We start from the raw sequence: 27,176 nt of genomic DNA, 5'->3' as shown, positions 1-27,176 counted from the left end.
AACAAGATATTCTAAATCCGTCCACTGTAATGCTTCAGACTGAAAATTGGTCCGTTTCGACACCAATAAAGGATGATTTCCTTTCTAAATGCGTCACATATGTACAATAATTAAGATCTAGAAAGAATACATCTTCGCTCACGATTCATGTTGCAGACAACTGAGGCATCAATTCATTCTGTCTTTCATAGGATGCAGTGTGACTTAGCAGTACCGTCTTGATTCGTAATTTGTTGTTTTATTTGTTTTTATTCGTAACTTTCAGTATACTGTCAAACTTCACGTATCCTGAATAGGAGCCTTTTCCATTTCTAATGATAAAACGACACCGAAACGCACACTAATAACCACCTACATTGCTGTAATTTTGAGTGGATTTCTTTTTTATATTTTGGTTTGTGTTTACGTGTATTGTGGAATAAGACAAGGCAACGAAGTATCGAAAATGAATGCATTTTTGAAAGATAATTGCTCATCTTTACAGTTCCCGTCAGCTCAGTTCATTTCATTGCTGTTGTTGTGGTCTTCAGTCCTGAGACTGGTTTGATGCAGCTCTCCATACTACTCTATCCTGTGCAAGCTTCATCTCCCAGTACCTACTGCAGCCTACATCCTTCTGAATCTGCTTGGTGTATTCATCTCTTGGTCTCCCTCTACGATTTCTACCCTCCACACTGCCCCCCAATACTAAATTGGTGATCCCTTGATGCCTCAGAATATGTCCTACCAACCGATCCCTTCTTCTAGTCAAGTTGTGCCACAAACTTCTCTTCTCCCCAATCCTATTCAGCACCTCCTCATTAGTTATGTGATCTACCCATCTAATCTTCAGCATTCTTCTGTAGCACCACATTTCGAAAGCTTCTATTCTCTTCTTGTCTAAACTATTTATCGTCCATGTTTCACTTCCATACATGGCTACACTCCATACAAATACTTTCAGAAACGACTTCCTAACACTTAAATTAATACTCGATGTTAACAAATTTCTCTTCTTCAGAAACGCTTTCCTTCCCATTACCAGTCTACATTTTATATCCTCTCTACTTCGACATTCGTCAGTTATTTTGCTCCCCAAATAGCAAAATTCCTTTACTACTTTAAGTGTCTCATTTCCTAATCTACTTCCCTGAGCATCACCCGACTTAATTCGACTACATTCCATTATCCTCGTTTTGCTTTTGTTGATGTTCATCTTATATCCTCCATTCCGTTCAACTGCTCTTCCAAGTCCTTTGCTGTCTCTGACAGAATTACAATGTCATTGGCGAACCTGAAAGTTTTTATTTCTTCTCCCTGGATTTTAATACCTACTCCGAATTATTCTTTTGTTTCCTTCACTGCTTGCTCAATATACAGATTGAATAACATCGGGGAGAGGCTACAACCCCGTCTCACTCCCTTCCCAACCACTGCTTCCCTTTCATGCCCCTCAACTCTTATAACTGCCATTTGGTTTCTATACAAATTGTAAATAGCCTTCCGCTCCCTATATTTTACCCCTGCCACCTTTAGAATTTGAAAGAGAGTATTCCAGTGAACATTGTCAAAAGCTTTCTCTAAGTCTACAAATGCTAGAAACGTAGGTTTGCCTTTCGTTAATCTAGCTTCTAAGATAAGCCGTAGGGTCAGTATTGCCTCACGTGTTCCAATATTTCTACGTAATCCAAACTGATCTACCCCAAGGTCGGCCTCTACTAATTTTTCCATTCGTCTGTAAAGAATTCGCGTTAGTATTTTGCAGCCGTGACTTATTAAACTAATAGTTCGGTAATAAAATCACATCTGTCAACACCTGCCTTCTTTGGGCTTGGGATTATTATATTCTTCTTGAAGTCTGAGGGTATTTCTCCTGTCTCATACGTCTTGCTCACCAGATGGTAGAGTTTTGTCAGGACTGGCTCTCCCAAGGCTGTGAGTAGTTCTAATGGAATGTTGTCTACTCTCGGGTCTTTGTATTGTCCGTCGAACTCTTCACGCAGTATCATATCCTTCATTTCATCTTCATCTACATCCTCTTTCATTTCCATTATATTGTCCTCAAGTACGTCGCCCTTGTATAGACCCTCTATATACTCCTTCCACCTTTCTGATTTCCCATCTTTGGTTAGAACTGGGTTTCCATCTGAGCTCTTGATATTCATGCAAGTGGTTCTCTTTTCTCGAAAGGTCTCTTTAATTTTCCTTTAAGCAGTATCTGTTTTACCCCTAGTGAAATAAGCCTCTACATCCTCACATGTATCCTCTAGCCATCGCTGCTTAGCCATTTTGCACTTCCTGTCGATCTCATTTTTGAGACGTTTGTATTCCTTTTTGCCTGCTTCTTTTACTGCATTTTTATATTTTCTCCTTTCATCAATTAAATTCAATATTTCTTGTGTTACCCAAGGATTTTTACTAGCCCTCGCCTTTTTACCCACTTAATCCTCTGCTGCCTTTACTACATCATCCCTCAAAGCTACCCATTCTTCTTCTACTGTATTTGTTTCCCCCCATTCCTGCCATTTGTTCCCTTACGCTCCCCCTGAAACTCTGTACATCCTCTGGTTCTTTCAGTTTATCCAGGTCCCATCTCCTTAAATTCCCACGTTTTTGCAGTTTCTTCAGTTTTAATCTAGAGTTCATACCCAATAGATTGTGGTCAGAGCCCACATCTGCCCCTGGAAATGTCTTACAATTTAAAATCTGGTTCCTCAATCTCTGTCTTACCATTATATAATCTATCTGATACCTTTTAGTATCTCCAGGGTTATTCCATGTATACAACCTTCTTTTATGATTCTTGAACCAAGTGTTAGCTATGGTTAAGTTATGCTCTGTGCAATATTCTACCAGGCGGCTTCCTCTTTCATTTCTTCCCCCCAATCCATATTCACCTACTACGTTTCCTTCTCTCCCTTTTCCTACTACCGAATTCCAGTCACCCACGACTATTAAATTTTCGTCTTCCTTCACTATCTGAATAATTTCTTTTATTTCATCATACATTTCTTCAATTTCTTCGTCATCTGCAGATCTAGTTGGCATATAAACTTGCACTACTGTAGTAGGCGTGGGCTTCGTGTATATCTTGACCACAATAATGCGTTCACTATGCTGTTTGTAGTAGCTTACCCGCATTTCTATTATTTTATTCATAATTAAACCTACTCCTGCATTACCCCTATTTGACTTTGTATTTATAACCCTGTATTCGCCTGACCAAAATCTTGTTCCTCCTGCCACCGAACTTCACTAATTCCCACTACATCTAACTTTAACCTATCCATTTCCCTTTTTAAATTTTCTAACCTACCTGCCCGATTAAGGGATCTGACATTCCACGCTCCGATCCGTAGAATGCCAGTTTTCTTTCTCCTGATAACGACGTCCTCTTGAGTAGTCCCCGCCCGGAGATCCGAATGGGGGACTATTTTACCTCTTGAATATTTTACCCAAGAGGACGCCATCATCATAAACCATACAGTAAAGCTACATTACCTTGTGAAAAATCACGGCTGTAGTTTCCCCTTGCTTTCAACCGTTCGCAGTACCAGCACAGCAAGGCAGTTTTGGTTAATGTTGCAAGGCCAGATCAGTCAATCATCCAGACTGTTGCCCCTGCAACTACTGAAAAGGCTGCTGCCCCTCTTCAGGAACCATGCTTTTGTTTGGCTTCTCAACAGATACCTCTCCGTTGTGGTTGCACCTACGGTACAGTTATCCGTATCGCTGAGGTACGCAAGCCTTCCCACCATCGGCAAGGTCCATGGTTCATTACAATTTAAAAAAAAAATTAACATGCAACTTGGTCCATACACATAGTGGGTTAACATAAGCTTTCATTCATTAATTTAGTAATCAATTTGAATTATAGAATATCTCATACAAATTGCAGAGCACGTTGGTCTCTGGGCTCATGTAGAACGAATGAGAGTGAGTTTTCAGACTCGACATAATTTCAAAATAATCATAGCTGGCAAAAGTGTTAAAGACTGCCCTTCTTCGATATCCGGCATACTTACGGGATTTGAACACATCAGTTTCCTAAGACAATAAGAAGCAGTTCTCAATACAACTGAATTGTAAAATCGCTAGTTCCAATCTTTTACTTTCATGTTCCGTAGTTGTTAATAAACAGAAATATTACTTAACAAATATTGGTTCATAGCTTTTTTTAAAAAATAGCATTTTTATCATTCATTACTATTGAGACAAAAACGCGAGAATTTACAACAAATTAAAATGTAGTATATGATCAAGTATAAATTAAAAAACCTTTGAATTTCTAGATATTGAGGAGCGTTAACTATGTATAATTTTGTAATTCAGAAACAGGGATTTCACATACCTGAATCAAATTAATTTATCCTCCTTCAACCAGTAATATAAAAAATTATATTATTTTATGCAAAAATTATGATTCAGTACTTGTTGTTTAATAATTCCACTTGCTAATAATTTGTAATCAAAGTAAAAGTTAGAAAATTACTAGTAGATGGTTATATCACTTTCATTGTTCGAATTTCACATAGTTAACGCCCTTAATGTCCAATGTCATGAACTCATATCATATCAAAAGCGGGCTAATAACTGGAAGGAAAACTATTTATGAATCCCAGTACCGATAGATACTATTACTTCACGAAGCTAACAACGCCTCTGACATCTGCTACATTCTCTTGAGTGTTTCCGGTACCTCTAAATCTCGACGATTTTAGATTTTTATCTTTCATTTATTAATCTATTCAGGCATTAAGCGGTTGATCCAGAATTTTAAATACTGTGCATTGTAAATGTTTTGACGAAGTGATGGCATAAAAGAAATAATACGAGCGACCACAGAAAATAAAGTGACAAATTAGTAATTAAAAAAAACAGAATTCCGATTTTTCTAATACGTGACGCACTCAGTTACCAACAGTTGCATCTCTAAACTAGAGACGTTTTATACTTAAAGGTGATGGGAAATCTAATTTTAGAGTTTCTTGAGAACTGCGTCATACTACTTCAGGAAGCTGATGTTCATGACAGACGTTCAGATCATATGTGAAGAAAAATGAAGACCTACATCTTCTATCAGATATCATCCTAGTAGGATAGCGTTCGCTAATATTTCAAGACATATCCATTTGAAAATGTTGTCGTGTCCAGCATGTGGTCCAGATTCAGTGAAGTTGGAGACTGGCGAAGGCCCATCCAGTCAGTTAACATGGGGATGGTTAACTGAAAGTTATGGAACTTGGTCGGGAAGTAATCCAACAAAGTCTAGCCTTGAATAACTAAAACCTTTAGTCGCTCGTCTGAGACGGAAATGGATAATGACACTACTCCTGCCTGCAAAATCCCATGGTTGGAGGTACGCGGCTAAGAATGAGCACGGGCAGAGCCAAAGCGAATACTAAGAGTCCAGGCCCTGGGCTTGACTTAAAAAGACGTCCTCCTTGCACCGCTGCGTGTTCTGAACTCTCTCTTCCACCTTTATACTGTACAACAGGTCACGCTGCCCCTTGCACGTTTGTGCTTCCCAACACCACTCTGCAGGCCTTGAGTATCACCATATACGGTCACTGCCAAAGCACTGCCGCCCTCGTGGCTAGACACGTGAGCTCATGTGACACTTCGTGAGTCCATGTATGATTTCCGGCCAACGGCGAACCAACGCCCTTCCAGTTGCGTCGCCTTTGTACTCTGAGTACTTTCTAAATACTTATTCGTTGTGGCTGCTGTTCTGCTGTCTTTCAGGCATTGCATTTTCTAAATATAAGCCAGTGTTTTTTTCAAATCAGTTAAGTTCCTGCTACCATTGCTATTTGATCGGCCTGTTCCCAAGCATCCAGAAGGTGAACGCTTTACATCAGAGAACTGGGAGTGTGGCAGCAGTTATTTGGGTGGCAATGGTTACCACAGGTATGTGTATCTGTAGTACAACCATCTACTACTTCACGTTGGTACCGTTCAGACAGACAATATAGGAGAGGTACCACCCTTGTTTAACTGAGCTACGTGAGAGCATGTGAATTCATTAACATGCCATGAACATGTGACCATTTTATACCAACGTTTAGCCCAGAAATAATCTGTAACGCTGTCTGTCCACTGTCCCATAAACAAATTCAAGAGTGGGAAATGCTTACATTGCACAGTTGAAGGTATGGATGAGTATCTGAGTGAATTTAAAGTCTCAGTTACTACTTGAACTTTCATAACTTGATTCGATGTACTTACAATGGCTCTTCCTTGGGTGAGAACCAAGTGCTATGTGTTGTGACCCTCAACCTCAGAACCTAATACATGTCCACAGAAGAACATGACACATAATAAACAATAAACACGTCAAATATACTGTGATAAACTGCGAGTCGTCTCGGAATCAGAGTGGCAGCCGGCCGGAGAGGCCGAGCGGTTCTAGGCGCTTCAGTCTGGAACGCGCTGATGCTAAAGTCGCAGGTTCGAATCCAGCCTCGGGCATGGATGTATGTGATGTCCATAGGTTAGTCAGGTTTAACTAGTTTTAAGTTCAAGGGGACTGATGACCTCAGAAGTCCCATAGTGCTCAGAGCCATTTTCAGAGTGGCCGCTCTGCCTACATTCTGAGCTTCAAAATCGCGCAAAGAATTAAAAATACTCTTGTTGTTTGTAGTGTTCGGTTTGTATTGACTAATATTTCTGCTGTAGGGAGCTTTCAGAATAAAATTCATGCTCAAAGTAAACGAAAATTCGAAAATTAATAGTCACGCACATGTACAATCGAATTTTTGGCATGGATTTCACGAAATGACTGGAGAAGTAAAGTAAATTGAAGGTATTTTAGTTAAATTCCAAAAATAGAATAAAATGAATGATTGCACTTGTTCTGTGATGGACCACATGCCATACACGGCCACAATATACGAAAAATTGAATAGAGAAAAGTTTTTGACAAATCTGCAAAGCTGCAAAATTGGGCAGTACACAATACCTCCAAAGTATAGCCTAGCAAGCATGTCTTCACCTAGCTAGTCAAAGATTGTAAAACATTAAGCAGTCAATAACCTGGTGAGGAACGTCTTTGCATCCCAGTTGCCACTCAGAACTCGCATAAGAATGAATAACTCGGCACTTGACATTTTAACGAACGACTTTTCGAGGGAAACAAAGCAAAATCGTGCACACGTTTTCATTCTACGCTAGCCGACTATCCAGCATCGCTTGGATATGTATTTATTTTTGTCTTCTGGTAGTCTATTTCCTCCTTCCCCATCACTTTATCCATCTCATCCTCCTACCTCTCGTTCTCTTTTTGTTCATATCCTTCTCCTCCTCCTCTCTTTGTTCATCTCCTCCTCCTCCTCCTCCTCCTCCTCCTGCTCCACCTCCACCACCTCCTGTCTTTGTCCATCTCCTCCTCACTCTCCTCAGTCGATCTTATACGCCCTTCTCTGTCGATCTCCTCCTCTCTCTATCCATCTCTTCCCACGTAGCTGTGTCTCCTCTTTCCCACTCTCTGTCAGTCACCTCCACTCCCCACATTTCTTCCCTCCACAATAGAATGTTGGTGGTTCTTAAAATCACAGTATATCTATCCAGATAGTGACTAATATGTGGACCTAATTCGATTGAAATTGTTGACGTGGTTTAGGATGACCTTAAACCTGTGACTTTTTTCCGCAGACGCCGTTTTGTAATATATTTCACATATATTTAAAATATGACACAGGTATTTGTATATACAGTTCACCTGCATCTCTAGCGAATTACACCTTGCAGTTTTATTTTTACATGGTTCAGTGTATATATCGTATTCCCTGAACTCTGTGTCGTTCAGTGATATAATTTTCCTGGTACATTCAGCGGTATATGTGAATAACGGCTACAAAATGCGTCGCGACTACACTTAGTAGTAAAGAAGATATAAACTAGAAGTTTATCACTTATCCGTCAGTTTTACTGCCTGAACAACGAAACTGTAGTAAGACATATAGATTTTCACGTTCATGAGTTTTGTAAGGGTTGTCAGTGAGAGAAAGTTTCGTAAACAAATGAAATTATGTGTAAAGTTTGTTGCAAGTCGCGAATTGCTCCCATTCTAAAATACCAGGATGAATAGAGTATGGGTGTTTGCCCACCATGTGCTACATTGCTCTTTCATTCCAAACCCCACCCCTTTGATGGGTAGGTGGTTGTTACTTAAGCATCCATTCTTTCCAGACGGTAAGCGATGTGTGTACCAATTTTGGTTGAAAGCGGTCCATTGGTTTAGGTGGAGATGTAGACATACACACATACGTACTTACATTTTTCTAGTACGTAGGGCTATAAAGTGTATTTCAACTCAGACCTAAGGTTGTTCGCCGTTTTCCAGGTGCACGCATCGACATGGCGCACCACAGTAACAGGGCGCACAAGGCGCTGGACGAGACGATAGAGTTCTCGGAGGCGATCCGCGTGGCCGACCAGCTGACGGACGAGCGCGACACGCTGCTGGTGGTGACGGCCGACCACGCGCACACCATGTCCTTCAACGGCTACCCGGCGCGCGGCAACGACATCCTCGGTGAGTACGCGCCACTCAGCCAGTGCACAGCGAACGAGTTTCCAAAGTGGGAACAATCACCAGACGGGGAGCAGCGTGCGGCGCGAAAAATATGAAATAGGTCTCTAGATTATATACACGTACATATATAGGGTGTTACAAAAAGGTACGGACAAACTTTCAGGAAATATTCCTCATACACAAAGAAAGAAAATATGTTATGTGGACATGTGTCCGGAAACGCTTACTTTCCATGTTAGAGCTCATTTTATTACTTCTCTTCAAGTCACATTAATCATGGAATGGAAACACACAGCAACAGAACGTACCAGCGTGACTTCAAACACTTTGTTACAGGAAATGTTCAAAACGTCCTCCGTTAGCGAGGATACTTGCATCCACCCTCCATCGCATGGAATCCCTGATGCGCTGATGCAGGCCTGGAGAATGGCGTATTATATCACAGCCGTCCACAATACGAGCACGAAGAGTCTCTACATTTGGTACCGGGGATGCGTAGACAAGAGCTTTCAAATGCCCCCATAAATGAAGGTCAAGAGGGTTGAGGTCAGGAGAGCGTGGAGGCCATGGAATTGATCCGCCTCTACCAATCCATCGGTCACCGAATCTGTTGTTGAGAAGCGTACGAACACTTCGACTGAAATGTGCAGGAGCTCCATCGTGCATGAACCACATGTTGTGTCGTACTTGTAAAGGCATATGTTCTAGCAGCACAGGTAGAGTATCCCGTATGAAATCATGATAACGTGCTCCATTGAGCGTAGGTGGAAGAACATGGGGCCCAATCAAGACATCACCAACAATGCCTGCCCAAACGTTCACAGAAAATCTGTGTTGATGACGTGATTGCACAATTGCGTGCGGATTCTCGTCAGCCTACGCATGTTGATTGTGAAAATTTACAATTTGATCACGTTGGAATGAAGCTTCATCCGTAAAGAGAACATTTGCACTGAAATGAGGATTGACACATTGTTGGATGAACCATTCGCAGAAGTGTACCCGTGGAGGCCAATCAGCTGCTGATAGTGCCTGCACACGCTGTACATGGTACGGAAACAACTGGTTCTCCCGTAGCACTCTCCATACAGTGACGTGGTCAACGTTACCTTATACAGCAGCAACTTCTCTGACGCTGACATTAGGGTTATCGTCAACTGCACGAAGAACTGCCTCGTCCATTGCAGGTGTACTCGTCGTTCTAGGTCTTCCCCAGTCGCGAGTCATAGGCTGGAATGTTCCGTGCTCCCTAAGACGCCGATCAATTGCTTCGAACGTCTTCCTGTCGGGACACCTTCGTTCTGGAAATTTGTCTCGATACAATTTACCGCGCCACGGCTATTGCCTCGTGCTAATCCATACATCAAATGGGCATCTGCCAACTCCGCATTTGTAAACATTTTACTGACTGCAAAACCACGTTCGTGATGAACACTAACCTGTTGATGCTACGTACTGATGTGCTTGTTGCTAGTACTGTAGAGCAATGAGTCGCATGTCAACACAAGCAACGAAGTCAACATTAATCCTTCCTTCAATTGGGCCAACTGGCCGTGAATCGAGGAAGTACAGTACATACCGACGAAACTAAAATGAGCTCTAACATGGAAATTAAGCGTTTCTTGACACATGTCCACATAACATCTTTTCTTTATATGTGTGTGAGGAATGTTTCCTGAAAGTTTGGCTGTACCTTTTTGTAACACCCTGTATACGAGTATATTTTGTCCAGTGTAGATTACAGAATATGGAGAAAGTACGGTTGTGGTATTAATTCTTGATAATAATGTGTGTGAAATCTTATGGGACTTAACTGCTACAGTCATCAGTCCCTAAACTTACACAACTTATTAACCTAAATTATCCTAAGGACAAACACACACACCCATGCCCGAGGGAGGACTCGAACCTCCGCCGGGACCAGAATTCTTGATACTTTGTTGAAATGTTACTTCATTTTAACATCACTAAGTGGATGTAAGTTTAGAATTATTGAAAAAATTAATTATTCTTTCATTTTTTTCCACGGTATGTCCCAGTGAATATTTATCGTTTTTAGAGAATGTGACGTTACATTTTTTACTAAAGATGAATAGATAGATGTAACTAACAACAATTTAAGAACTGCATCTGCTTGGGCAGTTGTATGTAATTTGCTATGGTCCGACAAATCAATCATTGGAAGCGTGTTTCTGTTACTTTGTACATCGATAGAAGAACGTTCGGATCAATGTTGTAGCTCCAGTAGTAACAATATATTTTTGTTGTTAATGTGTAAGATTTCCTTAGTGTGAGCTGAGTTAAGACGGATGATGGATTGAGAAAGATGTCTCGTGTTCCGAAACTTACTGATTGTTCGTCAAGTAAACGGAATAAGGAAGTAACAAAGTGTGCAGAGAGCAAACAGTTTCGGTGGTTGCGCTACGAATGTTGGGCGTGAAGAAAGTTTGCAACCGACATGAAGGAACTGGATGAATCAGAACTACTCCCAGAACCGGCAGAAAACCAATATTGACTAATCAAGACCATAGAATCTGCCGTCTTTCTCTGAAAGATCGTCAGCGTACCGCAAAAGACATAAATGACATCATGAAGACATCAGGGGTTGAAGTTTCAGATCGAACCGTCAGACAGAAACTTCGCGAAAATGGTTTGTGAGCGAAGACCCCCAGGAAGAATCTTATCTGAACAAAATGCAGAGGCAGAAACCTGTGCAATGGGCATTGACGTAGAGGGAATGGACGCAGGCAGACAGGGCTAGAGTCATTTGGAGTGACGAGATTAAGATCAGCATCTTTGGAAGTCATGGAGTTAAGTTCATTCGACGTCGACCGGGCGAAGACTTACGGCCTCAGAACACCACTGCTACTACGGAACATCGCGTCAGTGTCATGGTGTGGGGCTGCATGTCAAGTCATGGCATTGGACATCCGGCAGTGTTACAGGGCAACATTACCACAAAAAAATACAAGATGTAGTCTTAATGCTGTAATAGCTGCGTTCTATCCGCGATTTGTTTTAAGGTAACAATCATCAGTGCATCTTTCAGCGAGTCAGCGCGGTTGTCATACCGCCAAAATCCGTAGCAAATGGCTCCATCACCGTCAAATTAATATTCTACCGTGGCCTGGCAACCGTGAATACCTCAGCCTATTTGAGACCTTGAAATCAAGGCTTAAAATCAAGGTTTCACGACTAAATGCAGTAACAAAAGGGAGCTCCTAGAGGCCATCGTCATTTCGTGGTTCAGAGTAACCAAACCAAATATCTTCGGCATTAGGTGGACTCGATGCAGCGCAGAGTCGAGGCAGTGATTAAATCAAAAGGATATACCACAAAATACTAAGAAATATTGCAACAACTTCTGTGCCAAGTAATGTGTTACTTTCTGAAATTGTTGGGAAGTAAGTATTGTTTGAATTTTTAAAATTATGAATTAAATTTTATGTCTGAAAGTTAATTTTCAAACAGTGAATATTGAGGCATGTTTCTGAAAATGTGTAATTAATTATACCGTATATTTCAACAAAAATAAACTCCTGAATGCAATATTCCATGAATCTGCATAAAGTGAGCAAATTTAATACCACAAATGTCTACCGAAGGAAAGATAACGATGCTTCTTTGGACGCCAACAAGTACCGAAGACAAGATTATGGTCGTTGACATTTACATCATTCGTCATTACTTCCGCCAAAACTAACAGGTGAGAACGGCAAGACTCCAATATGCAGTCTATAGTTTCCCTCTATGTAATTAATAGAGGAATTAGGGAACATCCAAAAAGAGAGAAGTGCTTCTGCACGCTAGTTCGTTAGGCAATGCAAAACCGTCAAGAATATACTCCACACAACTCCAGTGGTAGATGCATCAAGAAATGCCTTGTGCGTTGCAGTGTGATGTACCGTTAAAAATTTGAGGGCGTACTGTGCTAGAAATTACCAACAATATATCTTACAAACAGCGCAGTTTCTTGCCTATGCCACGTTTAACAGCAACGCTTACATTATAAGAACGCGTTTTAGTTGGACTTTAACACGGCACATGTTCACTAGAACAGCCTCAGAATTTCGCTGCCATACCTCAGTGGCACACACAATTACTAACAAAAATGGTTCAAATGGCTCTGAGCACTATGCGACTTAACTTCTGAGGTCATCGGTCGCCTAGAACTTACAACTAATTTAACCTAACTAACCTAAGGACATCACACACATCCATGCCCGAGGCAGGATTCGAACCTGCGACCGTAGCGGTCACGCGGTTCCAGACTGAAGCGCCTAGAGCCTCACGGCCACACCGGCTGGCAATAACTAACATACGATACCTCCGGCGTATGTAGTCGTACAAACTAGTGCATAATTGATTGATGTGTACCTTACGATGGCAGTATTGAGCCGAATCGCATACTGTTGAAAAAGAAAAAAAAGGAAAAAAAGGACTGAAACGTGCAAATTGTGTTTCATTAGACAGTATGAGACGCCATCCAGGCTCATATAACGTAGATATGCTTACATTTAACCGATACATTACTTTAAACAACTCAGGTTATCGACCTGACAATACCTTTAAGATAAAATTAGATTCGAGGCTTAACGTTAGTCTTTCACCCGCCCACCATTCACGACTACAACATGAAATGGTGGAAATAATAGCGGTAGGCAAAATATTCACGCTCCAGTCACACTAATGTGACCACCGACTATTTTCGACGTGAACGAGTAATAACCATCAATGGCGGCTGGTAACAGCACTACCAGTTTGAGGGTATGTGAAGAGGGACACGGAAAACAGTGCAGTCGTTGCCGTAATGCGGAAACGGAAAGAATTATTTGGCGTTCAGAAGGGCATCATCGTTAGTTTTCGTGGCAAGGCAGAAACATCTCCGAAACAGCTAAGTTTGTAAACGGTTCGCACGCCGCAGTGGTTAAAGAATACCGTACATGGTAAAAGAAACTGCAAAAAGGTGGGAATTTAAGGAGATGGGACCTGGATAAACTGAAAGAACCAGAGGTTGTACAGAGTTTCAGAGAGATCATAAGGGAAGAATTGACAGGAATGGGGGAAAGAAATACAGTAGAAGAAGAATGGGTAGCTCTAAGGGATGAAATAGTGAAGGAAGCAGAGGTTCAAATAGGTAAAAAGACGAGGGCTAGTTGAAACCCTTGGGTAACAGAAGAAATATTGAATTTGATTGATGAAAGGAGAAAATATAAAAATGCAGTAAATGAAGCAGGCAAAAAGGAATGCAAACGTCTCAAAAATGAGATCGACAGGAAGTACAAAATGGCTAAGCAGGGATGGCTAGAGGACAAATGTAAGTATGTAGAGGCTTATCTCACTAGGGGTAAAATAGATACTGCTTACAGGAAAATTAAACAGACCTTTCGAGAAAAGAGAACCACTTGCATGAATATCAAGAGATCAGATGGAAACCCAGTTCTAACCAAAGATGGGAAATCAGAAAGGTGGAAGGAGTATATAGAGGGTCTATACAAGGGCGACGTACTTGAGGACAATATAATGGAAATGGAAGAGGATGTAGATGAAGATGAAATGAAGGATATGATACTGCGTGAAGAGTTCGACAGACAATACAAAGACCCGAGAGTAGACAACATTCCACTAGAACTACTGAGGGCCTTGGGAGAGCCAGTCATGACAAAACTCTACCATCTGGTGAGCAAGATGTATGAGACAGGCGAAATACCCTCAGACTTCAGGAGGAATATAATAATTCCAATCCCAAAGAAAGCAGGTGTTGACAGATGTGAAAATTACCGAACTATCAGTTTAATAAGTCACAGCTGCAAAATACTAACACGAATTCCTTACAGACGAATGGAAAAACTGATAGAAGCAGACCTCAGGGAAGATCAGTTCGGATTCCGTAGAAATGTTGGAACACGTGAGGCAATACCGACCCTACGACATATCTTAGAAGAAATATTAAGGAAAGGCAAACCTATGTTTCTAGCATTTGGAGACCTAGAGTAAGCCTTTGACAATTTTGATTGGAATACTCTCTTTCACATTCTGAAGGTGGCAGGGGTAAAATACAGGGAGCGGAAGGCTATTTACAATTTTTACAGAAACCAAATGGCAGTTATAAGAGTCGAGGGGTATGAAAGGGAAGCAGTGGTTGGGAAGGGAGTGAGACAGGTTTGTAGCCTATCCCCGATGTTATTCAATCTGTATATTGAGCAAGCAATAAAGGAAACAAAAGAAAAGTTCGGAGGAGGTATTAAAATCCATGGAGAAGAAATAAAAACTTTAAGGTTCGCCGATGACATTGTAATTCTGTCAGAGACAGCAAAGGACTTGGAAGAGCAGTTGAACGGAATGGACAGTGTCTTGAAAGGAGGGTATAAGATGAACATCAACAAAACCAAAACGAGAATAATGGAATGTAGTCGAAGTCGGGTGATGCTGAGGGAATTAAGATTAGGAAATAAGACACTTAAAGTAGTAAAGGAGTTTTGCTATTTGGGGAGCAAAATAACTGACGATGGTCGAAGTAGAGAGGATATGAAATGTAGACTGGCAATGGCAAGGAAAGCGTTTCTGAAGAAGAAAAATTTGTTAACATTGAGTATAGATTTAAATGTCAGGAAGTCGTTTCTGAAAGTATTTGTATGGAGTGTAGCCATATATGGAAGTGAAACGTGGACGATAAATAGTTTAGACAAGAAGAGAATAGAAGCTTTCGAAATGTTGTGCTACAGAAGAATGCTGAAGATTAGATGGGTAGATCACATAACTAATGAGGAGCTATTGAATAGAATTCGGGAGAAGAAGAGCTTGTGGCACAACTTGACTAGAAGAAGTGATCGGTTCGTAGGGCATGTTCTGAGACATCGAGGGATCACCAATTTAGTATTGGAGGGCAGCGTGGAGGGTAGAAATCGTAGAGGGAGACCAAGAGATGAATACACTAAGCAGATTCAGAAGGATGTAGGCTGCTGTAGTTACTGGGAGATGAAGAAGCTTGTACAGGATAGAGTAGCATGGAGAGCAGCATCAAACCAGTCTCAGGACTGAAGAACACAACAACAACAACAACGTGGCAAAATGGCGCTATCCAAAACCGGCGCCGAGGTATCTCTGCTGCACTACCGACCGTAGATGAGAAGGCTGAATGACGGCTGTGGAGATGGCTACCGCTGAATGGATATGCAGCTGCTCAGCAATTGGCCGCCCAGATGAAACGCCGGTATACACCATTGTTTCCACAGCGACCGTTCAGCGAACGTCGCCGCGTATGGGGCTCTGCAGGAGACACGCGTTTAGTGCACCCACGCTGATTGCTTTTCGCCGGCGACGAATGCTGGAATTTCCACGCCAGTACCACACTTGGACGTACACTGAGTGGCAACAAGAGCCCTTTTCAGATGAAACACGTTTTTTGCTCCATTAGACAGATGACTATTGGCATGTACAGTGTGTTAAGTTGCCCAGTAAACTGGTTATAAACTGGTTAGCGAATTCCTTTCTGACTGAGATGGCCAAAGTTAAGTTCGATATTAACTTGTTGATAATTTAAAGCATTACTTTCTACACTCCTATACACCTATATTCTGACTGATTGACCCATGGTCGAATATTGAACACCTTGATTCATCGTCGTGGCAGTGTAGCCGCTATGTTATTCGACCTTATTGTTGCCTGTGTTTGGGATTGTCCTTGCAGCGTCGACACTTGAAGCTCATCTGCACCCAAACTCGTTCTGCTATAATGCGTCAGTAATTATTTTTATCTTGTTCTAGGTGATGCTGGGACAGACGAGGAAAAACTGTCTTATACAACACTCAGCTACGCTAATGGACCCGGTTACCAGAAGCCTGGGAAGAATTGCCAGCGACCAGACATGCGGGAAGACGACAAGAGTAAGTATATCTCCCTTAGTTTAAAAGGTGCTGGCTGATTAAATTTTCTATCATAGCTCAAATAATTACGCAAGGACATATGAGTTTCAGTCGATAATCTCTCGCCTCGTTTGATGCCATTCAGTAACATTTTTGCATAGTTTCTTACCATTCACTTAATCACCTTACCATGGTCTAAAAAAAACAAGATGGAGGATGTGCTGTGCAATAGCTTCAAATATTAACTGAGCACACTTCTACAAGAGAAAGTTGTTGATGGAAAGTTAATAAAATGTGCTTTGGAAAAAAATTTGAAAATTTTACTTACTCGTTTAGGATATGGAGACATTTAAACACAGAATATATACCACCGCAGCATGTTCTTTCCTAATCGGGGAAGATTTTTTCACCTAGGAATATGCATATGAGGAATGGAACAACCTTTATACCTTTATTTATTTGAACATGAAGAATGTGTTAAAGCATAACTGAGGTGCTGCAGCCATTTATTTTATCGCCTTCTAAAGCCACAAGGTGAAATAAGACCAAGGAAGTAGTTTGTTGTGTCTAGACAAGACAGCCTAGACACAATGAGAGGAAGCCGAAAGGCACGCGCTTAAACTCGCGCAGGCTGGCGTGAGGTCTGAAACAGGATACGTAATGAATGCTATAAAGAAAAGTACGTAGCTTCTGGAATACTTAACTTTAATCCACATTTGTAGAACATCGCTCTTGATGATACATTAATAGAATCTCAATATCAATTGAATACGGCGCCTTGCTAGGTCGTAGCAAATGTAGCTGAAGGCTATGCTAACTATCGTCTCGGCAAATGAGAGCGTATTTGTCAGTGAACCATTGCTATGAACGTCGGCTGTACAACTGGGGCGAGTGCCAGTACGTCTCTCTAGACCTGCCGTGTGGTGGCGCTCGGTCTGCTATCACTGACAGTGGCGACACGCGGTTTCCGACGTATACTAATGGACCGCGGCCGATTTAAAGGGTACCACCTAGCAAGTGTGGTGTCTGGCGGTGACACCACATAGTTCATGAAAGTATATGTTCGATTCGAGGACTTCTGTGGATGTTTAACTGGAACAGTGAAAAATCGAAGAAGTAAAATCAATTAAATCGAAATTTGGCGACGCGAAGCAGTTCAGATTGATGTAAATTAAGAGTTACCCTAGGAAGTCAGCGGAAACTGTATAAAGTTGTCTGGTAAGAGAGCAACACTAAATCAAACATTCACTCGGTTAACAATATGAGTTGAACATGAATGATTCCGCATGTACCCTATTTCATGGTTGTGTCCTGACCTCTGCAATGCAATGAATATATATAACCGTCGGCAGAAAGACCCTGTTTCAAGCTGGTAACGTCTTCATTTTGGATTAGTTTTCCTTTGGAGGAAGCTTTCGTCTTTGCATTACTGAGACAAGACCGAGGAAGGAGTTTCTCTATAGGGATGACGTTGAATCTTACTGATAGATTGAGACAAACATTAAAATGTGAAATCGTCGTCTAGGAATACAAATATAAACGATGCCAATTTGGCTTAATCACTTTAGGATAACATAAGGCCAGGGCGCATCTGAAAATTTTCGTTATGAAGTGAAATCCATAGTGCGACGACATTTTTTATTATTATACACTAGAATTAGGGAAAGAAATTATGCAGACACATACCAGTAACACTCTAAAAAGCGATTCAATGATTTTACGAACGATAGTTCAAGTATTTTATCTGTCGTTCATGAAGCATGTACGGAGTAACCAGTATTTTTACTCTGTACATAACGGATGTAGAAAAAATACTGGTCTTATATAATGGACGTGTCAGCAGCTCGTGGTCTTGCGGTAGCGTTCTCGCTTCCTGCGCACGGGGTCCCGGGTTCGATTCCCGGCGGGGTCATGGATTTTCCCTACCTCGAGATGACTGGGGGTTGTCTTCATCATCATCATCATCATCATTCATCCCCATTACGATCGGAGAAAGGCAGTGGAAAACCACCTACGCTAGGACCTTGCCTAGTCGGTGGTGAGGGTCTCCCGCATCGCCCCTTCGCTCCTTGGAGTATGGGACCTCATCATCATCATCGTCGTCGTTATAATGGACGTATTGAGGATAAGCAACATCTGTGAGGCTGTACGTATGCTGCTCTGAATAATAAGAGATTTTCCTTACAGCTTGATTGCTATCTTATGCACTATATTTCCAGAGAAGTGTATTATTTTTCGTTTGCATGAACACGATAGCAAGTGGTATATCTGCAGTGTACAATGAGTTACGAGTAAAACATGTACAAGAGACTTCGTATTGTCTTGCCTACTCTGACGCCCATAATTTCTTCAAATGGTAGCATACAATGTTGTTGTTGTTCAAATGGTTCAAATGGCTCTGAGCACCATGGGACTTAACATCTGAGGTCATCAGTCCCCTAGAACTTCAACTACTTAAACCTAACTAACCTAAGGACATCACACACATCCATGCCCGAGGCACGATTCGAACCTGCGACCGTAGCGGTCGCGCGGCTCCAGACTGAAGCGCCTAGAACCGCTCGGCCACACAGGCCGGCTGCTGCTGTTGTTGTTGTTGTTGTTGTTGTTGGTGGTGGTGGTGGTGGTGGTGGTGGTGGTGGTGGTGGTGGTCTTCAATCCGAAGACTTATTTGATGCAGCTCTCCATGCTACTCTATGCTGTGCAAGCCTCATCATCTAGAAATAACTACTACAACCTACATTCTTTTGAGCCTTCCTTCTGTATTTGTTTCTTCGGCTCTCTCGACGATTCCTCACCACTCCCCTCCCGTCCGCCTACTCCCCCAACTCCCTCTAATACTGAACTGGTGATCCCTTGGTATCTCAGAACGTGTCCTGTGAGGCGATCCCTTCTTCTAGTCAAGTTGTTTCCTCCACCGTTCTTCTCAGTACCTCTTCACTAGTTACATGATCTATCAGTCTAAACTTCAGAGCCTTCTGTAGCACACATTTCAAAAGCTTCTACTCTCTTTTTGTCTAAGGCGTTTATCTTCCACGTTTCACTTCCATAGAATGCTAACTCCAGACAAATATCTTCAGAAAAGATTTCTTAACACTTAAATCTCTATCTTCTGCCGAAACGTTTTTCTCGTCATTGCCAGTCTACATTTTTTATCCTCTCTACTTCGTCCATCATCAGTTATTTTGTTGCCAATATAGAAAACTCGTGTGCCACTTTGATTCTCGTTTCCTAATCTAATTACCGCCGCATCACGTGATTTAATTCGACTATATTCCATTCCTCTTGTTTGCTGCTGCTTCAAATCCTTTTCTGCCCTGACAGAATTACAAAGTTATCGGCAGATCTGAACTTCTCCCTGAACTTTAATTCCTTCTACAAATTCTTATCAGGCTACAACCTTGTGTCACTCCCATCTCAACTACTGCTTCCATTTCATGCCTCTCTACTCTTACTACTGCCTTCTGGTTTCCGTAGAAGGTGAATGTAACTTTTCGCTCCTTGTATTTTTCCCCGCTGCTACCTTTAGAATGCCAAATAATATATTCGAGTCAACATTGTCAAAAGCTTCCTGTAAGTGTACATAGCTCCATTGCTTCTAAGAGAAGTCGTAGGGACGTTGTTGCTTAGCATGCTCCTACATTTATCCGAAATCTAAATTGACCTTCCCCGGAGCCGGCTTCCACCTCTTCTCTTTTTTTTTTCTCGAAACAATCGTCTCAGTAATGTAGAGCCACGACTTATTATACCGTTTATATTACTTTTTGTCATTTTAAAGTTCATGGTGTAGCAAGTAGTTATAATTCAGCGTGGCCTCTTTTTACAGGTGAAAAGAACTACAGATTTCGCGGTATGGTTCCACTGGGATCTGAGACGCACGGTGGGGACGACGTGGCTGTGCTGAGCCGGGGACCCTGGTCTCACCTGCTCACCGGCGTCTTCGAACAGAACTACATCGCACACGCCATGGCCTACGCTACATGCGTCGGAGACGGACTGACCGCCTGCAACGACAAACGGAGTGCGTATAAAGGCTAAACACTACTATCAGAACGCTGAACAGGCGTCTTGCAGTTTTAAAGGAAATTCCTTTTTGCGTACCGTATCGTAGTTACTGTACTTTTTACCAGTTTCCTGGGATAAAACCTAAATCTCCCCGCATTATCATGGAGTAAGGGCCTATGGGATAGGGGCGTTTCGCTCTGTGGTCCCCTTTCGTCCTTTTCGAGGGGATGCTGTACCACGTTTGGCTCTCTCACCATCATCCCACCGTAATTAACAACATAAAAACAAGACTAAAACCTTACCTGCTCTCACCACAACGACCTACACTGAACAGATCAACTTACAACGCAACGTAGCGAAGGAAAGGTGCCACAGTGCCCAAGAAGAGAAACATACTCCACTTTAGCGGCTGAACAATTCCTCGTGGACTTCCAGCCAACGAATACTCATGACTTAAATTTGCCACTATTTTATGTTTGTTGCTTCATACATAATAATGGAATGTAGTCAAATTAAGTCGGGTGATGCTGAGGGAATTAGATTAGGAAATGAGACACTTAAAGTAGTAAAGGAGTTTTGCTATTTAGGGAGTAAAATAACCGATGATGGACGAAGTAGAGAGGATATAAAATGTAGATTGGCAATGGCAAGGAAAGCGTTTCTCAAGAAGAGAAATTTGTTAACATCGAGTATAGATTTAGGTGTCAGGAAGTCGTTTCTGAAAGTATTTGTATGGAGTGTAGCCATGTATGGAAGTGAGACATGGACGATAACTAGTTTGGACAAGAAGAGAATAGAAGCTTTCGAAATGTGGTGCTACAGAAGAATGCTGAAGATAAGGTGGGTAGATCACTTAACTAATGAGGAGGTATTGAATAGGATTGGGGAGAAGAGAAGTTTGTGGCACAACTTGACTAGAAGAAGGGATCGGTTGGTAGGACATGTTTTGAGGCATCAAGGGATCACAAATTTAGCATTGGAGGGCAGCGTGGAGGGTAAAAATCGTAGAGGGAGACCAAGTGATCAATACACTAAGCAGATTCAGAAGGATGTAGGTTGCAGTAGGTACTGGGAGATGAAGAAGCTTGCACAGGATAGAGTAGCATGGAGAGCTGCATCAAACCAGTCTCAGGACTGAAGACCACAACAACAACAACATAATAACTAATTCTGTGGACAGATTTCGTCAGCAGAGCCATATAATCAACAAGAGAGCCATGCACGGATTTCGAGCAGTGAAGAAAAGCAGAGTAAATACAGTAACCACTCGTTTATATCTTTCTGGATTTTGTGGCAGTATTTTGTCGATTTGTAGTGTTTGATCAGAAGTATCAGGACACAAATTAGGAGACATTAATATGGGGTGCTCGGGCCTTCTTCAGCTTTGATGGGGTCACCTTGTTTTGTGTGTGTGAAGGTCTATGGAGTAATGGCAACCCATTTTCCTCAAGAGGGGAAACCGGAGAGGGTAGTGACGTTGGACGCAGGGTTCTGTAACCCACCCCATAGGTCTTCCGTTGGGTTCAGGTCGGATTCTGGGCCGGTAGTCCATCTCAGGAATGTTCCTGTTCACAAACCTTTGCTTCACAGTGCTGTTTTATGTCAGGCTGCATTGTTATGCTAATACAGTCACTCATCGTTTCCGACTATTTCTCAACGCTGTACAAGCTGTCTGTATCCTGTCGCATATAGCGTTTTTTAAGCACAATAAGGGGGCACATTCCAGTACGTAAAACCACCTCCTCTCAAATATTTCGGTTAGCACTGCAAAGGATGGCAAACAACATTCTCCAGGCATTCGTCAAACCCATCGGAGTACCACATGGTATACTGCTATTCATCCCTCCAAATAACTCGCATCCCATCATCGGCTGTCCAGTGGCGTCACCCTTTACATCATCTCAAGTGTCGATTAGCACTGGCAGAAATTTGTGGCTTATGAGGAGCTGTTCCACAATTGGGCATAATTCTTTTTAATTCCCTATGCACAGTCATTGTACAAGTTGGTGGCACTCTGAAACTCACGAGTGATTCCTACCCCTGATTATATGTGAATTTTTAGACCGGTCGTTAGCGTTGCTCGACGGCTGCTGACCGTGGGTATAAGATGTACGGCTAGAGTTCGTTTAGCGTTTCTACTTCATAGTTACCTCACCAACAGCCGACTTAGGCAGCTTTAGAAGGGTAGGACTGTCTCTGATGGATGTGTTGTTCAGGTGACACCCAATGGCTAGGCCACATTCGAAGTCAGTGAGCCCTCACGACCGACCCATTGAACCCTTACTCCCCCTTCACTGCCAACGCAGTACTCCCTCCTCCTTTTGAGATGGCGGGTTGATCTCACGTGGCAGGTGATGGTCTATTCGGCATGACGAAGAGGTGACCAGATACTTACCATCAGGTAGTGTAGCTCGTCTGGAGTACTCAGTGATGTCTCCAGAGTGCCACAGGACTGTCAGTCCAGGGATACATACACTCCTGGAAATTGAAATAAGAACACCGTGAATTCATTGTCCCAGGAAGGGGAAACTTTATTGACACATTCCTGGGGTCAATTACATCACATGATCACACTGACAGAACCACAGGCACATAGACACAGGCAACAGAGCATGCACAATGTCGGCACTAGTACAGTGTATATCCACCTTTCGCAGCAATGCAGGCTGCTATTCTCCCATGGAGACGATCGTAGAGATGCTGGATGTAGTCCTGTGGAACGGCTTGCCATGCCATTTCCACCTGGCGCCTCAGTTGGACCAGCGTTCGTGCTGGACGTGCAGACCGCGTGAGACGACGCTTCATCCAGTCCCAAACATGCTCAATGGGGGACAGATCCGGAGATCTTGCTGGCCAGGGTAGTTGACTTACACCTTCTAGAGCACGTTGGGTGACACGGGATACATGCGGACGTGCATTGTCCTGTTGGAACAGCAAGTTCCCTTGCCGGTCTAGGAATGGTAGAACGATGGGTTCGATGACGGTTTGGATGTACCGTGCACTATTCAGTGTCCCCTCGACGATCACCAGTGGTGTACGGCCAGTGTAGGAGATCGCTCCCCACACCATGATGCCGGGTGTTGGCCCTGTGTGCCTCGGTCGTATGCAGTCCTGATTGTGGCGCTCACCTGCACGGCGCCAAACACGCATACGACCATCATTGGCACCAAGGCAGAAGCGACTCTCATCGCTGAAGACAACACGTCTCCATTCGTCCCTCCATTCACGCCTGTCGCGACACCACTGGAGGCGGGCTGCACGATGTTGGGGCGTGAGTGGAAGACGGCCTAACGGTGTGCGGGACCGTAGCCCAGCTTCATGGAGACGGTTGCGAATGGTCCTCGCCGATACCCCAGGAGCAACAGTGTCCCTAATTTGCTGGGAAGTGGCGGTGCGGTCCCCTACGGCACTGCGTAGGATCCTACGGTCTTGGCGTGCATCCGTGCGTCGCTGCGGTCCGGCCCCAGGTCGACGGGCACGTGCACCTTCCGCCGACTACTGGCGACAACATCGATGTACTGTGGAGACCTCACGCCCCACGTGTTGAGCAATTCGGCGGTACGTCCACCCGGCCTCCCGCATGCCCACTATACGCCCTCGCTCAAAGTCCGTCAACTGCACATACGGTTCACGTCCACGCTGTCGCGGCATGCTACCAGTGTTAAAGACTGCGATGGAGCTCCGTATGCCACGGCAAACTGGCTGACACTGACGGCGGCGGTGCACAAATGCTGCGCAGCTAGCGCCATTCGACGGCCAACACCGCGGTTCCTGGTGTGTCCGCTGTGCCGTGCGTGTGATCATTGCTTGTACAGCCCTCTCGCAGTGTCCGGAGCAAGTATGGTGGGTCTGACACACCGGTGTCAATGTGTTCTTTTTTCCATTTCCAGGAGTGTATGTTCCTCCCATAAATCTAAAACCTGTTGTACAGCTAGATCACAGCAAATGACATCACCATACTCAATTCAACTAACGAGACTGGGCTCTCCCCATGCATTAAACTGCTCATGTTAACACATATTGATGATGGAAGGAACTGACCACAGAAATCAGTCACTCATTTCTACAGATTTTAAATTATTATCGGAGATAAACCAATTAATTTGGAAACTGTTACTTATCAGGTAATTACGCTGAAACAATTTGGCAGAGAGCAATGTAGGTCAGTTACCTTATATCATATTTGTAACTACCTGATTTGACTAAATTCATTGATGTAGCTTCGTGCTGTTGTGCTACTACGTGGGGACGTGAACTAATTCTTTATTGTTATAAATTTTAGGCTTCTGTGAACCATGTGTTACACAGTTAGTTCCAAGTCATATAACACCTGTTTTCTAAAGTACCCTGTTCTCAGCATACGCAACATGGCATGCGAAACCTCCTGAAACGTAAATCCTTACGACAAATTGTTGTTTTCATAAGGCTCCATCCCTGTCAAATTTACATAAACTACTTGTTTTGTAGTCAATATGGACATTGTATAAAAGTAAAAAAAAACGTATTCAGTGCAGCTGTATACCGCTCCCATAAGCAGTCACATACACAGGAAATAATGCATTTTACGTTCATAAACATCTTGTGCGTCACATAAATTGAACTAGTCAACAGAAAGATGAACTCGTTATATATCTCAGTTTTACAACAAACCATTGTTTCAAATTATATGGCCAGTATATTCTTAGTACATTGATAAAATAGAATTACACGTTCAGTGTGTCCCTTATATGTGACTCCTGTGTGTGGAATGCATCTTCAGTAAGTCGTTGCAAGAATCGTGGGAAACCATGTGAAGCATTTATCACAATACCTCTTCTTCGTTAATATTTATCTTTAACTAGTATATAAATGTTATTTAGTGTATATAAAGATAAATAGCCACATACGTAAACATGATGCAACATGATAGACGGAACGAAATAAGAATTACCACGTCAAGGTACTTAATTTGCAACTAGTTACTCACATAAAAATGAAAACTAGAAGAATTGAATTCGGAACTGTACATGAAGTAGCAGTACTATTATTACGAGTTAAGTAATACCAAGGTAAATACTAACGAACTAATGTACACATAATCCTGTATAGATTATGCCAAGAACATACAAGTTTGTGGTTAATAATATACTATTCTTCCCCCATTTATGACGAAATACGAAGCATCTGTATGAAGCTGTACTGAGTACATTTACGATTATTATACACTTACCATTTTGAGTACAAGATTGGTACGTTGTATAAATTTTAAATAGAATTCCAAACCAACAACTTATCCAGCAGATTTTCTATTTCAGTACGAAGTTTCGTTGACCATATTATTTGGGCTTTCTACAGGATACATTTGGTGATGTAGTATTGGTGTTAAAAGCTGAATAACAAATAAGCGTAAAACACAGGTGGAAAAATTTTTAATTTAATTTCTCTACCAGACAAGGAACAGCTAAATACTGTAGTTTCTAAAGACTAATAAAATAATGCCAACACACGGAGTCTTAGAATCAACACTTGTACTCTGCTGCACAAATACTTATTGCGCTATTAATGGACCAAAATTTTTGTGTTTTTCCTATTCAAATCCCAGCAGTCAAGAACACAGCCTCGTTTTTGTATTCATCAAGTCAAGAATAAGGTTTTTATCTGACAAGATTCGTCTCTGACGTATTCTGTACTTCATCATACTTTGCTTTGTCTTTTTTTGTACAGGTACCTCTGGAAGACGCGGAGGTCTGACATCTACGCCCGGCTACGACATACCCTTCAGAGAAGAGCACAGATATGAAGTACCGGCCGTATACAGCCCCAACGGATAGGTTTATTGTGACAGTTACAAACAATGATTGATGACAGACTGTGTAACCAATCACAAAAGCCAGTATTTTATTTATTGAAGATGTCTTAATTTAGATTGGCTCTCTAGGTATTGTATTAAACCTACCTGCCATGGCATATCCAATGTAATCCACCAATTCATTGAATTTTCGCCACAGAATCAAACTACGTTGTACCTTTGAACTTTGAACACTAAAAACTTGCTGTGCCTAGCTCAATAAGGCTATTGCGATAATTACCTGTTATTATAATCTGCAGTTATACAGTTTTTACTGAGTTTTTTTAAACAGTGAACAACACATATTATAGTTTTAGGACTTTATGTACAATGATGTGCACAATGTTTACCAAAGGATACTCGTCTAGTAACGACCGGTGGAATGCTACCCACGACTTTTATACAACGCGCATTGAACATTGCACAAAATAAAATGATCGACCTTGGTGTTTCCAAACAATTATTCTTTTCTAAGCTTAACCTGAATTTCTTTAAGATGTCTCATTTGTCCGTAAAGCCTCATTTTTGACAAAATATTGTACTACTGTGATTGAAGATTAAAATATGCTCCTCACAGCCCCTCGCATTGGATCCTGAATGAAGGAAGAACACGGTAGTATAATACGAAAAACTCTTCGTGTTTATGCCATCTCTTAATTCCATTAGAATTATGGGTTTACAACGTCACCAGAAAAATACAGTTTTGGAGCCACATGACGCCTCAGATACTGTCAAAACAGAAGGCCACAGGAGCAGGACTTCATCAAGTCACAGACTTCCCTTATAAATCAAACACCACCATTACATTTTTCGATAACTACTTTATACGAAAAGCCTATCACAAAGATTTTATGATGTACTATTTTATCGTCACTTCTCTTACGTCATTATCGGAAGAAATTAAAATCTTAAGGCGTATAAACATTTGACGTGATAGTTTGCACTCGATATACTCAGTTACACA

General features: G+C 42.1%; 1 protein-coding gene across 1 annotated transcript in view; it reads left to right on the top strand.

Annotated features, from left to right (window-relative positions):
• LOC126251543 (membrane-bound alkaline phosphatase-like) overlaps positions 1–26,672 on the top strand; it is a 104,567-nt gene extending 77,895 nt beyond the window's left edge. The window contains exons 7-10 of the mRNA XM_049952053.1: positions 8,324–8,515; positions 16,282–16,401; positions 20,207–20,401; positions 26,089–26,672. Coding sequence (XP_049808010.1) covers positions 8,324–8,515; positions 16,282–16,401; positions 20,207–20,401; positions 26,089–26,195 — 614 coding nt within the window. The 3' untranslated portion in view covers positions 26,196–26,672. The remainder of the gene's footprint in view (positions 1–8,323; positions 8,516–16,281; positions 16,402–20,206; positions 20,402–26,088) is intronic.
• The last annotated feature ends 504 nt before the right edge of the window (positions 26,673–27,176 follow it).

The sequence above is a fragment of the Schistocerca nitens genome, chromosome 4 (genome assembly GCF_023898315.1).
Source record: "Schistocerca nitens isolate TAMUIC-IGC-003100 chromosome 4, iqSchNite1.1, whole genome shotgun sequence".
In the NCBI taxonomy this organism is placed as follows: domain Eukaryota; kingdom Metazoa; phylum Arthropoda; class Insecta; order Orthoptera; family Acrididae; genus Schistocerca; species Schistocerca nitens.
The sequence above is the reverse complement of the archived record's forward strand: the minus strand, read 5'-3'. Positions and strand labels throughout refer to the sequence as shown.